Consider the following 17467-nt stretch of genomic DNA (forward strand, 5'->3'; position numbering starts at 1 on the left):
CCGTAAGATCTTGTCAGAAACTCCAACTTTAAATGTAATATTACCTTATTCATCTTTGGTCATTTTTAGAATAAATGATTTAGGTGAATAAATATTTAATTTATTTGAGTAAATTTCATGCAAATGATATTAAATTAATAAAATTGACATTAAATTAAAAATTAATATTAAATTCAAAATTAATATTAGAATTATTAATTTAAATAATATTTAAAACCATACATAATTTTTATTATCTGATGCAATCTTGGAATCCCAAAAAATTAAATAACATCAAATTTATTATTATTAATAATAATTTAACCATTGATTGTTTTCCCGTTTATCCAAAACAAATTCAATTAATTTGGATTCGTGTATTTGCTAAATAGGGAAATAAATAAAAAATAATAATCTTGTTGTCATTATTGACAATAATTATGATATTTTTGAAATTTTAGAGATTTTAAAATACTATTACATAAATATGATTTATTATTTTTTTAATTATTATTTGGCTTAATCGATTTAATAACAAAATAATAATATCAAATTAATGTAATTTATGTATAAAATATAAGGTTAAGAATTTAGATAATACACAAAATTTAAAACGAATAATCAAGATTGCACTATGTGGCAAATGGAGAGAATGTGTGAGAAAATAAAAGATTACATCTTAAAATAGTGTCAAGAGACATACCTCAATTTATGCCCATCTGTTACGTGACAGAATTTTAATCTTTTATTTGGGAATTAATTTTTAGTGAATCAGATATACTAAATTCAATGCATCTGCCGATTCATTTTATGATATTTAGACAAAAAAACATCACATTATCTCAAAAAAGCAAATGATATAATGTTTTTTTGTTAACGTGTCACAAAATAATTAAGCAAATAATATGATAATTTTTGCAATGAATCTTGGATACATCTCACGCTATTCTTTACCTTTTTTCTTGCTGATAATACTACAGCATACATTTCAAGTCATGCGTATCACACGTCCTGTGATGCATAAGATATATTAGAACATATAATGCGTAGAACAAATGTGAAAATGCTAGGTAGAATTTGAATTTAGAAAATATAAATTTCTGAAAATTTAAGTTCATTTCATAATTTATTATAAAAAATTCAAAAATATATTTCCTAAATTATTTTTATTTTATAATGTAACGTAATAACGTGTCTCATTTGACTCTCTTATGGTACAATCTATATATATTCTAAAGTAAAATTATTTGTTGGCAAGTTTGATGACGTGTCACTTTCTCATGCATTCTCCACTTTGTGTTCACACTACTTAAACTTAAATTTTTTCCTCTTTTAGAAACATTTTAAATTATTTTAAATTAAAATTGTGATTAATTCATTTTCATGAAAATTGTAACATCCCGAGCGCTGACGAGGGCAGAGAGTGATCGCCTGAGCGAAAAGGCATGGACAAGGAGCGGCTCCTGACAGGTCTCCAGCGGGAGGTTACATGCACGAATGAATCAAATTGACACCCGAAAGAGAGGAATTCCAAAGACTGTGCAGGTTTGAGACTGCACAGTTTGGGATAGCTTATAAGAATTAATTGATACTACCTATATTAACAATATGCATCTTCTTTTCGGTAGCCCGAAACGAAAGAACTCCACAATTAAGCGTGCTTGACTTGGAGCAATTCTGGAATGGGTGACCTCCTGGAAAGTTTTCCCAAGAAGTTTGCTAGTAAGGAAAAAACACACTGAAAAGTCTTGTTGTGTTAGTATGTGGGGATAGTTATTGATTCTTGAAGTGGATGAGCGTTACAAAAATAGTGCAGCTTTTATTGCAGTTCAATTTTTGAATACAACAAAATCACTACCTTCTGCCTTGGAAAATATTGGGCTTATTCATTTCCCTGTGTTCAAGAAAGACTTTTATTCCATTGAATGGTGCTTCTCAAATAACAAATTGAGTTTTTGTATAAATAGGGAAGTGTTGCTTCTTTTTTTGGTTTGCCTGCGTTTTTTCTTCGTTCGTGTATATAGGGGTTGTTCTATTGGTATCATTTTCAGTTTTTTTATTAACAAACGTTGTGAATTCGTTTTCATTTTTTATACTAATTCTCATTTATTCGTTTTATAGGTGGAAGGTTTCATGCTACTGTGAATGGTTATTTACGTATTCAGCGTCTTTCATGCTGTTCGAGGGAGATTCTGTTGCTCTACTATGAAGGGTTCAATTTATTTATGCTTGCATCAATTCAAAAGGGTTTGTGAAATTGTTTGTGTGTTACGTTATTGAGTTTTCGTGATGTTACATTGAGGTTTCGTGGTGTTATTACATTTCTGATGACATATTTTTGATTACATTTTTCTATAGGGTTATCTTTTGGAGCAATATCTTGAAGAACACGTACCTTTTGAATATCAAATCCAGTGTGTTTATAGTTGAATCTGCAATGAATGCGCAATTGTTGCTTATCTCTTTGTCTTTGTTAAAACCTTCGGTGAATTGCAATGACGCTGACGAAGATGGTTTTATGTCTTCTTTTTTCCCCACTACAAAAAATACATGAGCTCTTGAAGCTTTAACTCTTCGTGTTGTATATGGATGCGCTTTGCTACTGAAAGGGAATGTGTAACTCATGGAGAAATTTCACGATTGCATCTCATATATGAATTTGACATTTTGTTAAACAGTGTTTCGTCATTGTGTTGTGTTTTAGTGTTCTTATTTTCTGTACCCAGTAAATAATAATTATTTCAACTTCACATTGTAATTGTCTTGATTAACAATATCAAATTCATATATCTAAAGTGTTGTTGATGTGGTTACATTAAAATGAACTGAAGTTATAAGGGTATGATTTCCCCCCAAAAATAAATAAATTCTTATAGCATTAAAAAAATAGTGCTTTAAAAACAACAGTAAATATCATCAACGCCACATAAACTATCAAACTTAAAATAGAAAAGTATAAAACTTTGGATTAATTAAATTATTAACGAAATTTCTTAAAGTACAGATTTAGAAGAAAAAAATATTTATCAAATTTGGAACTCAAAAACCGTTTAATATTTTTATTTTTAAATAATTGAACGTATTCAATAAAAAATTAAGTATTCATTAATAAATGATTAAATTAGGATAAATTCTAATATAATAATATTTAGTAGATAACCAATTACATTCTTCTTCTTCTTTGGGATAACACCAAGTACATTTTTATTTGTGACTCTTTCTCTCCAAAAAGAAAAACCCACACTGAGGTATAACGATATAAATAACCAAACTTGGTCATATAATAATAAAACTAATCTAACGACTTAAACCATGTGACTTGAATGAATAAGATCGCGATCCCATGCTACGTGGTACATGTTTCATTACTAGACCACAATTACGTTAAAAGGTTCTGGAAAATTAAAAAAATATTGTATTGAGAGGAATATCAACATATTATAAGCCAAGCCAACAACAAATAAGTTTATCACTCTTTTACTAACTTTTTAAAAATTCGAAATATAAACTTTATATAAATGGGAAAAGAGTTCAACATTAATTGATAGTAAACATCTGCATTAATATCTCACTACTTTTCAAAATTCGAATTTTAAATATGATATAGGTGGGAAAAGAGTTTAACATTGTGCAAATAGCCAAATAGCTATATTAATATTCCACTACTTTTTGCATTGGTAATCATTAAGCCTATTAATAATACCATTAATTTTAGCATCGAAAATTGTTGAGCCTATTAATAGTATTTATTATTGTGTCTATTAGGAATAATTAATTTTTTCGATCTACAAATGAACCAAGGATTATTTTAATATAAAAAATAAGTTCAAAAAATCTCATTAGTTTGTGTATAAATAGGATATGGATTACTGCATATTTTTCATTGGTAATCTACCTTCTGTGCATATATTTATTGGAAAAAATGTTTCTGCAGATAATGCAGATAAGTTATCTGCAATTATTCCCAAAACGACGTCGTTTTGATATTGAAATCTTAAAAAATTATAAATATAAAGACTATTATAACCCTGAAATAAATTAAAATTATAAATACACCATGATTTCCGTCCCAAAACGACGTTGTATTGGGCTTACCGCAGATAACTTATCTGCAGTAACTGCAGAAAAAGCGAACCCATATTTATTATGTTTTTATCTTATTTATCTTCTCAAGTTGTTCTTCTACATAGTCTTACCCATTATTTGTGTTTTTATAGTTTTATATTTTAATAGCAATGATATGTTTGGCATGGCCAAAAAAAGCGAACCCATATTTATTATCTTTTTATCTTATTTATCTTCTCAAGTTGTTTTTCTACATAGTCTTACCTATTATTTGTGTTTTTATAGTTTTATATTTTAATAGCAATGATATGTTTGGCATGGCCAAACCTATCAATCTAGTACACGGAGAACGTGCGAATCTATTAGATGGAGAACGTGCAAATCTATTACTTGGAGAATGTGCGCAGCCTTCTATGCATGTTTTCCACTACTTCTTTTATGTAAAATTGTTAAACATATTAATAATATTTATTATTATGTTTATTGGATGAAAAAATATTTAATATTTACAATTTGAATTTTTTAAATTTGAATTTTGAACTTGATAAGTGAGAAAATCAGTATTCAATATTTTCCACTACTTTCCTCATGGAAAATTGTTAAGTATATTAAGGGGGTGTATTGGATTGAGATTTCAAAGGATTTTAATGGATTGTTTTTTGACAAAAAAATCTGTTGGTATTCGATTAGGATTTTAATGGATTGAAAAAAAGTCATGTGATATTCGATTAAGATTTTAAAGGATTATTTTATAATTCGTCTAAATTCGTTGGAATTCAATCAAGATTTTAAACAATAGAATCACAATCTCGTGGTATTCAAAAATCTGATGATTTTAATGGATTTTCTATTGGTATGGATTTCTTGAGATTCTTCTATTGCAGTGTTTTCTTCTTCCTTTGGCAGGTTGATTGCTCGAAATTGGGATTCGCCATGGGATCTTCGTCAAAACAAAAAAAAAACATACTTTTGAGCGCTTTTCATCACAAAACAACCCAGTAACAACAAACCAACGGGATTTTAATATAATCTATCTCAAAAATAACATATTTTGAGTCATTTTTGAGAAATTTTGGAAGTTTAAAGAGTGATTTTTCAAGCTATGGGTCGCGGTTTTTCTTGACACAAAGACGTGTGATTATTGTATTAAAAACAACATAAAACAGTGGAAAATTAACAGGGGAACTAAAACCCTCAAACCAATTTTCGTTTTACATCAATAAAACAATATCAATTTAAAGAAAGATTGAAACTTTCATAATATGAACCCTATATTTCGTAACAATACATTCATGAATGAAACTCTTTCATTATAGGAAACGATTTCAAACAATTTTCGTGTCAATAGATAACTAAAAGCTTGTTTCTCAAAAGACCCAAAATAATTTAAGGTCTCAATGTATCGATTGAAAAAAATTGGAGAAATTTTCTAAACTTTCATGTAATTAAACCCAAAATTTCAGATTCATATGGTTAGAAAATTCTAAAAACCCCAAGATTTTCAAGATCAATTGCAAAAATTCCAAACGAAATTTTATCATGAACTTTAGGTTCTATATGCAAATTTAGAATTATTTGTATAATTAAAAAAATTAGATTTATAATCATATATGCATAGCTTTGATACCAAATGAAGAAAATAATTTTCAACCCATTAGATATGTTAAAAGCTATTGTTTAGTAATTTTGAATGTTTGTTAAAAATTATATTATATTTTACTGATTGAGAAAATTATATTAGGTTTTATTTTTTTTATTAATTTCAATGCATTTCTTTGTTATTTTTTTATGGGGAAGATTATACTTACAACCTATTTTTGTTTATAACCTTTTACAATCATATCTTAACCGTTGATTTCCATCAATCAATGATTATTATTTTCACAAATTAAACTCATTAATTAATATTTAATTTGCAATGAATGATAACCGTCGATTGACGAAAATCAACGGTTAAGATATGATTGTAAAATATTGTAAACAAAAGTAGGTTGTAAGTATGAGTTTATAACCTTTCCCTTTTGTATTGACTCTTGTAATTTTGAATGTTTGTTAAAAATTTATATGGTTTTTTAAAATCTTATAAATCCATATTGTCCTTTCAAATCTTATAAATTCTATTAAAATCCAATCTTATGAAATCTTGATTGTAAAAAAAGTCTTTAAAGTCTCTCCAATTCTAAAATGTCTTTTAAAATCTGTAGGATTTTTATCTCAAAAAAATCTTTTAAAATCCTAATGTAATACACCCTCCTTAATAATATTTATTATTATGTCTATTAAGCGTAATTATTATACCTATTAGGATTAATTAAATTCGCTACTGCAAAAACAAACCAAACATCATTTTGCTAGAAGCTTTAAAAAATAAATTTTACTGAAATATTATTTTAATGCTATTTATGATTATATGTTTTCAACCCATTGAACGGTAGGCTTTAGAAAACGAGTTATTTAATCAAAAAATTTGTTTAGAAGCTTACAATAATTAAATAATTTTTTCATAAAAACTAAAACCCATAAAAAGTAGCTTTGATATTTTTTAAAAAATTTAAAAATAACTTCTAATTTTTTAACTTCTAATTATTTGAAAAAATGAATAATATTTAAATTTAAGAATCACGAATAATTTAGGTTGTTGAAAAAAGTTATAAATCTTGGTAATAAAAAATTATTTATTATCATTAATTGCTCAATTAAAATGAATGACTATTCAATCCAAGATTTAAATCAAATACAATAATGGATACTAATCCTAATACGACAGCATGTCAGATAGGCCTGGGCCCTCATAAGAGGTACTAAAGTTCCACATCATATTATCCACAGGTAATTTCTATAAATAAGAGGTAAAACCCTAAAGGCACGGTACGCTCTCTCTTACTGTTATGCTGTCACTGTGCGCACACGTACCCCCATTGGCAAAGTCGTTGTTAGTTTACTGTGCACAGTGATCTGCTTGACTTAAGGGTATCTCCTTCATAGATACCTTGGAGAGGGCACTTGATCTAAGATCAATATACCAGTCTATTGGACTGGATATCTCTGTCTCTAAGACAGAACAAGACCTTAATTAGATTTCTCAGTTTTTACTTACTTCAGATGGATTACTTTTTTACATTTAATTTTAATATTTTTATTAAGAAAAAATTATCTATTAACACTTTAATATTTGTTTTTTTATTAAATAAACTGGAGCAAATTTGAAGTAAATTTGTAAGCAGATACCAGTGACGAGCACGTGAGCATGGTGTTCAATTCGATTCTCTCCAAAGACCTAAGCTTCACCTGAAACTCGCCTATGGCCAACGTGGACCCAATCCAGAACGGCGTCATCGGATAATGACGGCGGTGCCGCCCTCACAGAGGAAACTGATGACGACGCCAAACCGTCAACCGAAAAACTCGAATCCGCAGGCGCTGTCTCCACCGAGAAGAGATGGCCTTGTTGGCTCGGTCACTGCGTGTTTCGGCTTATCATCCAACTTTTGCATCGTAAAAAATCGTACAAGTAATTTTTCAAAAAATTTTAAACATAAACATTTTCATTTTCTCCCCCGCACGGATAATACACTAATATATATATATATAGAAAAATATACAAAAATGGTGACACGTTCTTTCTTTTAGGGAGCGTTTGGTTTCATGCTTTTTGAGATTTTCCTAGGTAAATGAAGTTTGATTTTTAGAAAACCAATGTTTGGTTCAACAGCTTTTGACCAAAACTCATTTATGTGAAATGCATGGTTTTTTGAGAAAGATAGTAATTTGCACTGTTTAGAAACCCGATTTGAGGGTGGTTTTTTGAGAAAACCCGAGTAAAGCACTGTTGACACATTTTTTGTCATATATTTTCCTGGTAAAATTTTGTCAAACCAAACTACTTTTTTTTAACTTCCCCATCTATTCAACTTTCCCTATGGATACCCAGTAATTACATTTCTCTAGTATTCTTAAAATTTATCTTCAACCAAACGCCCCCTTAGAGATTAATCAATGACAGTCACCGATAAAAAATTTAATCTTTTTTTTCCGTGCATCGCACGAGTAATGCACTAGTATAGTATTAGGATGTTTGACAGCGCCAAACATTCCAGTAAGCGTCGCGTTATGAATTCCAAGTAAGTAGAGGAAAAGCACTCCGAATTTTGAATGCTAACTAAAGTACACACTTTCAACTATCACTTTGCTAATTTTACATCTAAAGTCTACAAACTAAGAAATGATCATCATCTATATATTGATATCATCTTTTCCTTTCTTCTAGAGGAAAAACTATGAATGTCAGATCGCTTCTGCAGGGATTGGAACAATTGTCATATATCATATTCATCACCTTTTCCTAACAATCTGTGTGTGTGGATCCATTTCACGCACCAGGATGAACCTGTAAACCCTCGGCATTCAAACAGATAAGAGTACACTTTTATGAGAGAAAGAACAAAAGTATTAAGCTCAAAATCAAAATCAAGAAAAGTTGAGTTGAGGATACCTGGCTATGTCTTTCCTCACTAAAGCTAACCGTTCTGACCTTCAACTCTCCTCTGTTAGTAGTTAACTCGTCTAATATTTCAGCATCGCCTATTTCCCTTGATTCTACTCTAGGTGATTCCACCTCCTGCAAAAAAAGCAAAAAACCGCTTTTATATCACAGATTGATGTGTAAAAGAGAATTAAGATGAAATAGTGATAAAATTAAGCATAGCATACCCTTAAAGATACATTGAAACTTGGTCTTGGAGTACCAGCTATTTCTTCATATTCAGCAGCATCTAGTTCCCTAAGATGGTGAGGATTGAATAGCTTGGGGAGTATATGCTGCCTCAATGTGATCAGGAAAAAGAAAGGCAAGGGGAACAATATTCCAGCAATGGGAATCCATGTCACTCCGAAACAAACCAAGAAATATACACATTGGAAGAGTGTGAAGAAAACTATGTATCTGAATGGTACTGACTCAACAAAGGAAGCATGATCCCCTTCCAACAACCTGCCAAAGTAAGTTTGTGTAAGAACAAGAATTGAATGAAATAATTTAAAGTGGAAGTTTCATGACTTCGTGTAAATGATGAAATCACAGTAACTTTCACTTACTTGTACCACCTACTAGGAGTTACAAAAAGAAGTAGTATCCTTTCCCAGAATTGATTCCCTGGGAGACTATCAATAGCCATGTAAGCAAAGTATCCCCACAGAACTGAAGTTGGCATCTTTTTTATGGCAGGCATAGCAAAGACTGATGCTCCTACAAGGAGTGATTGTAAAAGATTGCTCACTCTCTGCTCGTTTACTCTGACAGGCAAATATTCATCAATGTGTTTCTCAGGATCAAATGTACTCTTATTGTTGTCTCCTTTATCTTCTCCATTTAGGACAACCTCTTTCAAATCCTCTAGTTCTTTGATCACTGAATGATTCTGCAAACAATCATATTCAGGACCAATAAGTAAAGTAGCTATTTGTCATTCAGCTTTATTAGGTAAGGGGAAGTGGATTAAAGGCATGTGCTTACATCTGGACAGTTATCCATTTCTATAAACACTGCTTGCATCTTCCCATACATTTCAGAGTAGCTAGCTTTCTGCTTTATGCTTTCCTTGGCACTTTTAACCATCTTTCTTCGGATTAACTGCCATTCAAAAACCACCATATTGAATATCCAATTCAATCATAATAATACAAATCCCAATACTCATTTACCCACCTGTTTCTTGAGAACAGCCAGGCTCTTGGTGTGCATAGGGGATTGAGGCAAAACTCCATTTGAAGGGGGTAAGCCAATTAATCCACAAAGCAAAGTCTGAATTTTTTTACCCAGATCAAAGCATTAGTTTGGATCGGATCACTAACTTGAATGACAATTAAACAAATGTATACAATAGAGATATGTACCGTGAATCCTAGCAACAATATGTCATAGTGATATGCAGAAGGTTTCCTGAGATTGAATTCCTTCTGTTGTGCCAACTGGGAAGCAACACTATGGTCAAAGAAGTAAAGCCCCGCTATCATTAAGGCAGGAACAAAAGCAGCAAAAATATATGCCGGAGAAACCTTCCCCATATCCTGCAGGAAATGTTATATCAGTAATTTCCAAAACACTACAAAAGCAAGTGATGTGACTGTATGCAATATGAATTACTTTGATTACTGTCCAATGATGTAAAGATGTAGATTCCCAAGCCAGAGGAGCATTGAGCCTTCTGGGAACTCCAGAAGGCACTTTACTTGGTACTATGAATGACAGAGCTGTCCACACCACCACCATGAAAGGCACACCGTAGTCTGCAATGAAACTTCTGAACCACCCTGCTCAATAAACAAACTGTGTCAGATTCTTCAAGAAAATCATGCTAGTAATGGCTCAAATCACTCGGAAGTCACTTGACAAACCTGTCCCATATAACCAGGACCTGGCTCTTCTGCTTTTTAAAGAGGTATAGAGAAGGCCAAAGGTGAATATAATGCCCAACAATCCATTTGCATATAGCCAATGAAATTGATACTTGTCCATTGTTGGGTCTGCCTCTTTAGGAACTTTAAACTCACTCACCATTCCCTGAATTAACAAAAAATTCAGTATCAAAGTTTTTTTTATGTTGTACTTTACAAAAAATAAAATAAAAAAGTCTTTTTCCTATGTGTTTTGCCAAATCATGTTTCGTTCAATACCTAACTTAATATATCACAAACATAAACTGACCTTGATAGCCTCTTGAATAAACAGGACTGCGATTAACATGCCAAAAAGCTCACCAGCAATCCTTGTAAATCTATTGATGATATTGCCAACATTGAATATTGCTAGAAGAAACAGCAAGAGAGCAGTCCATAAACAAACCCTGAGATGTTAATAATTTCAATTAGACACTGATTACAAAATGAACTTGAGATATATAGAAACTGTTTTTCTTACCATCCAGCCCAAGCCAAAAAGAGTTCTCGTCCCAAGCCATCCCTATCTTTGGCAAAGTTGTACAAATAGTTGTACATAATTATAGTGGGTTCTGCTACTCCTAGTATTAAGAGAGGTTGGCCACCCAAAATTGAGTGTATGATTCCACAAATAGCTGTAGAAGCAAGTGTCTCTACTGTGCTCAAGCTTCCATCTATATACAAACACAAAAATTGTTCAATCCCATATATGATGCGGGTGCAAGAATATTAAGTTTGATTAGAGAAGATCAAAAGTCTAAGCCTTTCAGTTTTGTGTCGTGCCTGCATCGTACGTGCATCATAAGTTGTTTTAGGACAAATTATACTTAATTGGCTTCTCATCACTCATTTAACACACTCATTCTTATATCCATCATGTATCACAAAAAATATATATCATTTTGTAGTTTGTTAGTATAAAAATTCCAAGTTAAGACATGCAGGGGAAGGAAGAAGATGAAGAACCTGTGTCTCTACTCAGCTGCTCGCCAAAGGCAATAACAGGTAGAGCAGAAGCAAAGAAAATATAGGTAGTTGGGGCCAATATCCTGTTATTAAACAGCGAGTGCTCATTAGAGAGTTCTAATTTTCAAAGAAGTAGCTTCATGATCTTTTGATAAGAAACTTACCCAGTTCCTGAATAGAGAGCACAAGTCCAATCATCTTTATAATGAACTGCTCTTCCTCGAAAATCACTTACAACACCCTTGAAAAGTCTTTTTAAGCTCTCCATTTCTGCATACACAAGGGTGAAAATATGAAAATATGAAAGTGAAACGCATAACAGGATCCGAGTAAAAATACTACAGGCCTTAAGTTTTTTTTTTTTTTTCGGTTTTGGCTTTGATTTCTTTTCACCAATCAACATGAACTAATAATGGGACAATAAAAAAATTGCAAAAAGAGCAGAAAAGGATCGAAATTCATGGTTTCTCACAATAAATTTCAAGTTTGTTTTTGGTTTCTAAAAAATTTCAGTTTGATCGGCAAGAAATCAAAATTAAAAAAGAAGCAACAAAAAACATGAGATTTGTTATGCTTTTGAAGACAAGAAAGGGAATGGAACCAAGAAATCGGAATTCTTGTAACACAAACACACGAGCACCCCAAACTCATATCTTTCCACGTACATGCAAATGAAGAAACAAACAAACCCCAGAAAACCAACAAATTCACTGCCCCTTCTTCACCAAATTTCAGTAACAAAGTTGCGTCATGCAGATTGAGATAAGAAGTTATGGTTAATGAAGATGTTCTAAAACAATGAATGACATGAACAAGAAGAGAACCTACATAACTCGTAACGTTGAATAACAGTACCTTGTGAAGAGTTAAGAGTGGCGTAGCCAAATGAGTATTAATACAAAGATCGAAAAATGCATAATAGATAAAACACCATATATCAATTTCTTTCTAGGAATTTGTGTAGAGCGAAGAGGGACTTAACCCCAATATCCCCAAAATTGGATAAGATATTCTAACACACAGATAATGTTACGCACAATGTTACGAACACATCTTAACCGTTGATTTCTGTCAATCAACGGTTATCATTTATTGCGAATTAATAATTAATTAATGAGTTTGATTTGAAAAATGATAACCGTTAATTGGCGGAAATCAACGGTTAAGATGTGGTCGTAACATTGTGCGTAACATTATTTATGTGTCACAATATTCTATCCCATATAAAATAAACTATAGAGGATATCTAATAAAATCTTAATCAACTTGTACAAAAAAAAAAAAAAATCCTAATCAATAGTGTCTGATGGATCCCCCTATCATAATATCACAAAAGCTCAATTAAACACTAATGCTTAATTATACTGCCCATAAATGTCAAAAAGCCCAACTTAATATAATCATAACGGGCTAATCAAAATAATAGAATTGAAATATTTATTAACCTGATTAATTTTAAAAAATAAAATTAATTAATTAATATTTCTCACGTAAATAAAATTTTCCAATATCATGCAGATTGAGATAAAAAGTTACGGTTAATGATGTTATAAAACAATGACATGAACAAAAGAGAAGCTACATAAGTCAGTAACGTTGAATAACAGTACCTGAGATATGTGAAGAGTAATAGTATGTATTGAATATTATGTATTTGTACAAGTGTTTCTTCTCTTTTTTGGCTTAGAGCAATAGTAACGTTTGTTTGAAAGACCCGGGGAGAATCTAAAGTGGTCCCGGTGAGAAAATCCTTACTGTCATAAATGCCTGCGTAGTAGTACTATGAGAGTCAAAAATATTAGGAACCTTTGAAAGCAATGTGAAGGTGAACGTCATTTTTGCTATGGAAATCAAAGGAAGAAATTTCTTCATTCAGCCTCGTAAATGGTATATGCTTTGATTTCAACAGCTGTTGTTCACGAATTTGGTCATTGTTATTTATGTTAAAATCAGATATCAAGTTCAACTTTGATACGTGGTATGCGTAAAGTATTGGGTGCATAATTTTATAACAAATTTTAAGACGCAAGTTACTTACTATGTATAGGTAGGTCAGTTGACAATGCCGAAGTGTTTTCTTTGATGATTCAAACCTTAGTCGAAACAAATTTTTAAAATTCTTTGGGGATTAGAGAGAAATAGTTTCCCCTTTAGAGTTGAAATTCAAAATTCAATACACAATTATTTTCTCGTTTTAGAGACAATTCATTCAAAAAAACAAAATCTCAAATTTTACAAGGGACACATCCACTTACCATCAAAAAAGTTTATCACTCTTACAACCAATTTAGTCACCGTTGATTTCTGTCAATCTAACGGTTATAATTTATTGGAAATTAATAACATTTATTATGTCACATTTATTAATTAATTATTAATTTTCAATAAATTATAATAGTTAGATTGACGGAAATCAATAGTGATTAAATTGGTTGTAAGAGTGATGAACTTTTTTGGTGATAAATATATCCTTCCCTAATTTTATATATATATATATATATATATATATATATATATATATATATATATATTTCATACTCCATCATATCAATAAAAAAATATCTATTATTACCTATTTATGTATTGATATTTCATTAAAAGTAAAAGTGATCAAAAAAATAACTTTAAATACTCGATAAAGTAATTGAGCTGGACAAACAAAATTGAAGAATAAACAAAAAAAAATTTGGTAAAAAATAGAATAAACAATTTTAACTTTACATGACAGCGTTCACTTTGACCCCTTAATTCGCAAATCCTAAATTTATAATTATTTTAAATAATTATTATATTTTTTTAAGTTTATAAAAATAATATTCTAAAATAAGTATAATTTATTTTATATTATAATAATTTTTAATGACTTTAATACAAATTAATTTTTTAATATAAGTTAATTAAATACATTATTCTATTTGATATTTTATTCTAATTATAAGAAGGGGAAGGATATTGTAACAACCAAGTTGTGTTACTACCAATCAATCTCACCGTTAGATCGATGATATTGATCCAACGGTTATATTTATTTTCATCTTTGTATGGTTATGATTCCCCATATTTGAAGTGAAAACATTAAATATAGAAAATCATAACCATACAAAGGTGGAAATAAATATAAAGTATTAAATTTGGAAAATCATGACCATACAAAGATCGAAATAAATATAACCGTTAGATCCATATCATCGATCTAACGGTAAGATCGATTGGTAATAACTTAGTAGTAACACAACTTAGTTGTTACAATATCCTTTCTCTTATATGAATAAGTAAATAAAATATGACCTAGTAGATCAACCCAAAAAACCTACGTAAGTGAACCACTAGGGCTAGCCTAGTGGTGTGGGTGTATCCCCTGTAACCTAAAAAAAAAAAAAAAACCTACGTAAGCTGGGTGTACTGTTACTGACTCAGATTATACTTAATTAGTTATCAAAAGTTTCACATTTTTTTTTAAGCAAAAAAAGGTTCACATTTAATCCAGTCAATTTCAACATATTAATTATTAAGTGGACTCAAATTGACATCCCTTAAGGAGTTTGGATACAATTAATTTTTTTTTATTTTACATATCAGCACATAATTAAAAAATATAAAAATTACTCTAATAATAAATTAAATCTAATTTATATATTGTATTATTAACCGCTGAAAGATATTAAAGTATCAATTATAATGAATGCTTTGAATACTTTATTCATATAATCAATTAAAATGATTTAGAAGTAATTTAATGCAAATAAATATTGCAATAAATGCTGCGAATATTATATGTAAATTTATAAAAACAAATATTTGACTACTAACCAAAATAAAAGGAAAGAAAAAAACCCAGTTTACCCACACACAAAAAAAAAAAAAAAAAAACCCTAACATGGTAACCTCAAAAAAATCGCTAACATAGTTATGCTTTTAAAATTCGATGTTTTATTATTATTTTTTAAAAAGGGTAGGTTAGATTTCCTTCCCGAAAATTCATAAAATTACAAGAATTTGTTTTTAATTTTCAAAAATTGTATTTACATAAAAAAATATTTGTTCTTTTCATATGCGCCTGACATAAAAGGATTTCAAAGAATTTTAATGGATTGTTTTCGGGAAAAAAAATTCATTGGTATTCGATTAGGATTTCAAAGAACTGAAAAACATTCGCGTGGAAAAATTATTTTAGAGTATATCCAAATCTATTTGTATTCAATCAAGATTTTAAACAAAGGAAAAACAATCTTTTGGTTTTCAAATCTAATAATTTTAATGAATTTTCTATTGGCGTGGATTTCGTGAGACTTTTTACTTTTTAGTGATAAATATAAATATGATGTCTCTCTCACAATCTTACCCTAAGCTCTAGGATTTTTTGCGATTTCTCTATTGCAGTGTTTTCTTCTTCTTTTAATGGGTTGACCCGCTCAAAACCAGATTCGCCATGAGAGCTTCGTCAAAGCTCAAAAATAGCAGATTTTTGAGCAATTTTTATCACGAAACAATGCAGAAAAAATAAACCAACAAGATTATAATATAATCCCTCTCAAAAACAGCATATTTTTTAGAGCTTTTGAAAGTTTAAAAAATAATTTTTCAAGCTATAGGTAGCATTTTTCTTAACACAAAAATATATGATCTTTGTATTATAAATAACATAAAACCCTCAAACCAATTTTTATTTTACATCAATGAAACAAGATCAATCTAAAGAAAGATCGAAACTTTCATAATATAAACCCTATATTTCGTAACAATACATTCATGAACGAAATTTCTTCACTATAGAAAATGATTTCAAATAATTTTTGTATCAATAGATAACTAAAAATTTGTTTTTCAAAAGTCCCAAAACAATTTAATGAATACTCAAAAATTCAGGGTTTAATGTTTCGATTGAAAATAATTTGAGAAATTTTCTAAACTTTCATGTAATAAAACCTGAAATTCATATTCAAATTTTTCTTAGAATACTCAATGAAAACATGCATATGATATATGGTTAGAAAACTCTTATCACGTAAAACAAAAAACCCAAGGTTTCCAAGTTCAAGTGCAAAAAATTCCAAATAAAATTTTATCATGAACTTTAGGTTCTATATATAAATTTAGAATAAATAAAAATTGGGTCTTATAATAATATATGCATAAGATAATTTTTAACTTATTGGTCAAACCCAAGAGCATGAACGAGAAAATGCTAATGCATGGACGACTAGTATAATTTTAGATATGTGGAGAGTTGTTGCTAAGTAATTTTGAATGTTTGTTAAAAATTATATTATGTTTTATTGATTGAGAAAATTATATTAGATTTTACTCTTTTTTTATTAATATCATTGTATTTCTTTGTTATTTTTTTATTGACTCTTGTAATTTGAATGTTTGTTAAAAATTCATATAATTTTTTAAAATCTTAAAAATTCTATTAAAATCCTTTAAATTCAATCTTATGAAATATTGATTGTAAAAAATATCTTTTAAAAAAGTCTTTAAAGTCCATCCAATTCTAAATAGTCTTTTAAAATCTATAGAATTTTTTATCTCAAAAATAAAATCTTTCAAAATTCTAATCCAATACACCCCATAAGAAAAGAAAATAATATTTATCACCCATTCTAATTAGTTAAATAATAATTTTTGTAAATATACCTTAAAGATATGCTTGAATAAATAGTTTTAGACAAAAAAAAAATGAGAGTGTGATATAGTATTTATAAAAATATATAAATAATTGATAAAGTATTTTATGACAATATATTATTTTATTTTTTCGTTTAACAATTTCTGAAGTTACATATTATTTACTAAAATCAAAAAATTACCCTTCTTTTCATTTTTGATCCGCAACTTTCCTTCCTAACTATATCTCAAACTACATAGGTTAACAATTTTTTTTTTTTTTTTGTATGTACACGTAAAAGGTGTTGAATCTTAAAAAATAAAAATAAAAGCAATATATATTATGTAAACTAAAAATATTATTATAATTTTGTTTACTTCTAAGACAAGGTAGCTCAATTTTAGTCCTGTAATT

The 17467-nt window shown here is 29.4% G+C and overlaps 1 protein-coding gene across 2 annotated transcripts; it reads right to left on the minus strand.

Annotated features, from left to right (window-relative positions):
* Positions 1–8143: 8143 nt before the first annotated feature.
* LOC133294734 (boron transporter 4-like) lies at positions 8144–12038 on the minus strand. Of its 2 annotated transcripts, XM_061493480.1 has the most exons (13): positions 11610–12038; positions 11446–11528; positions 10961–11153; positions 10748–10886; positions 10438–10603; positions 10187–10353; positions 9937–10110; positions 9749–9844; positions 9557–9673; positions 9139–9461; positions 8755–9034; positions 8537–8662; positions 8144–8431 (listed from the first exon to the last, which is right to left on the minus strand). In XM_061493480.1, the coding sequence occupies exons 1-13, from the start codon at positions 11846–11848 to the stop codon at positions 8414–8416; spliced, it is 2121 nt and encodes a 706-aa protein (XP_061349464.1). In that variant the 5' UTR covers positions 11849–12038; the 3' UTR covers positions 8144–8413. The 2 variants fall into 2 exon arrangements, with proteins under 2 accessions (XP_061349464.1, XP_061349468.1); XM_061493484.1 differs by lacking the exons at positions 11446–11528; positions 11610–12038 and having other exon boundaries at positions 10748–10848; positions 10961–11126.
* Between the last annotated feature and the right edge of the window lie 5429 nt (positions 12039–17467).

Source organism: Gastrolobium bilobum, unplaced genomic scaffold (assembly GCF_033153095.1).
Source record: "Gastrolobium bilobum isolate Gb01-03AN ecotype WA unplaced genomic scaffold, APGP_CSIRO_Gbil_v1 utg41735, whole genome shotgun sequence".
NCBI classification, from domain to species: domain Eukaryota; kingdom Viridiplantae; phylum Streptophyta; class Magnoliopsida; order Fabales; family Fabaceae; genus Gastrolobium; species Gastrolobium bilobum.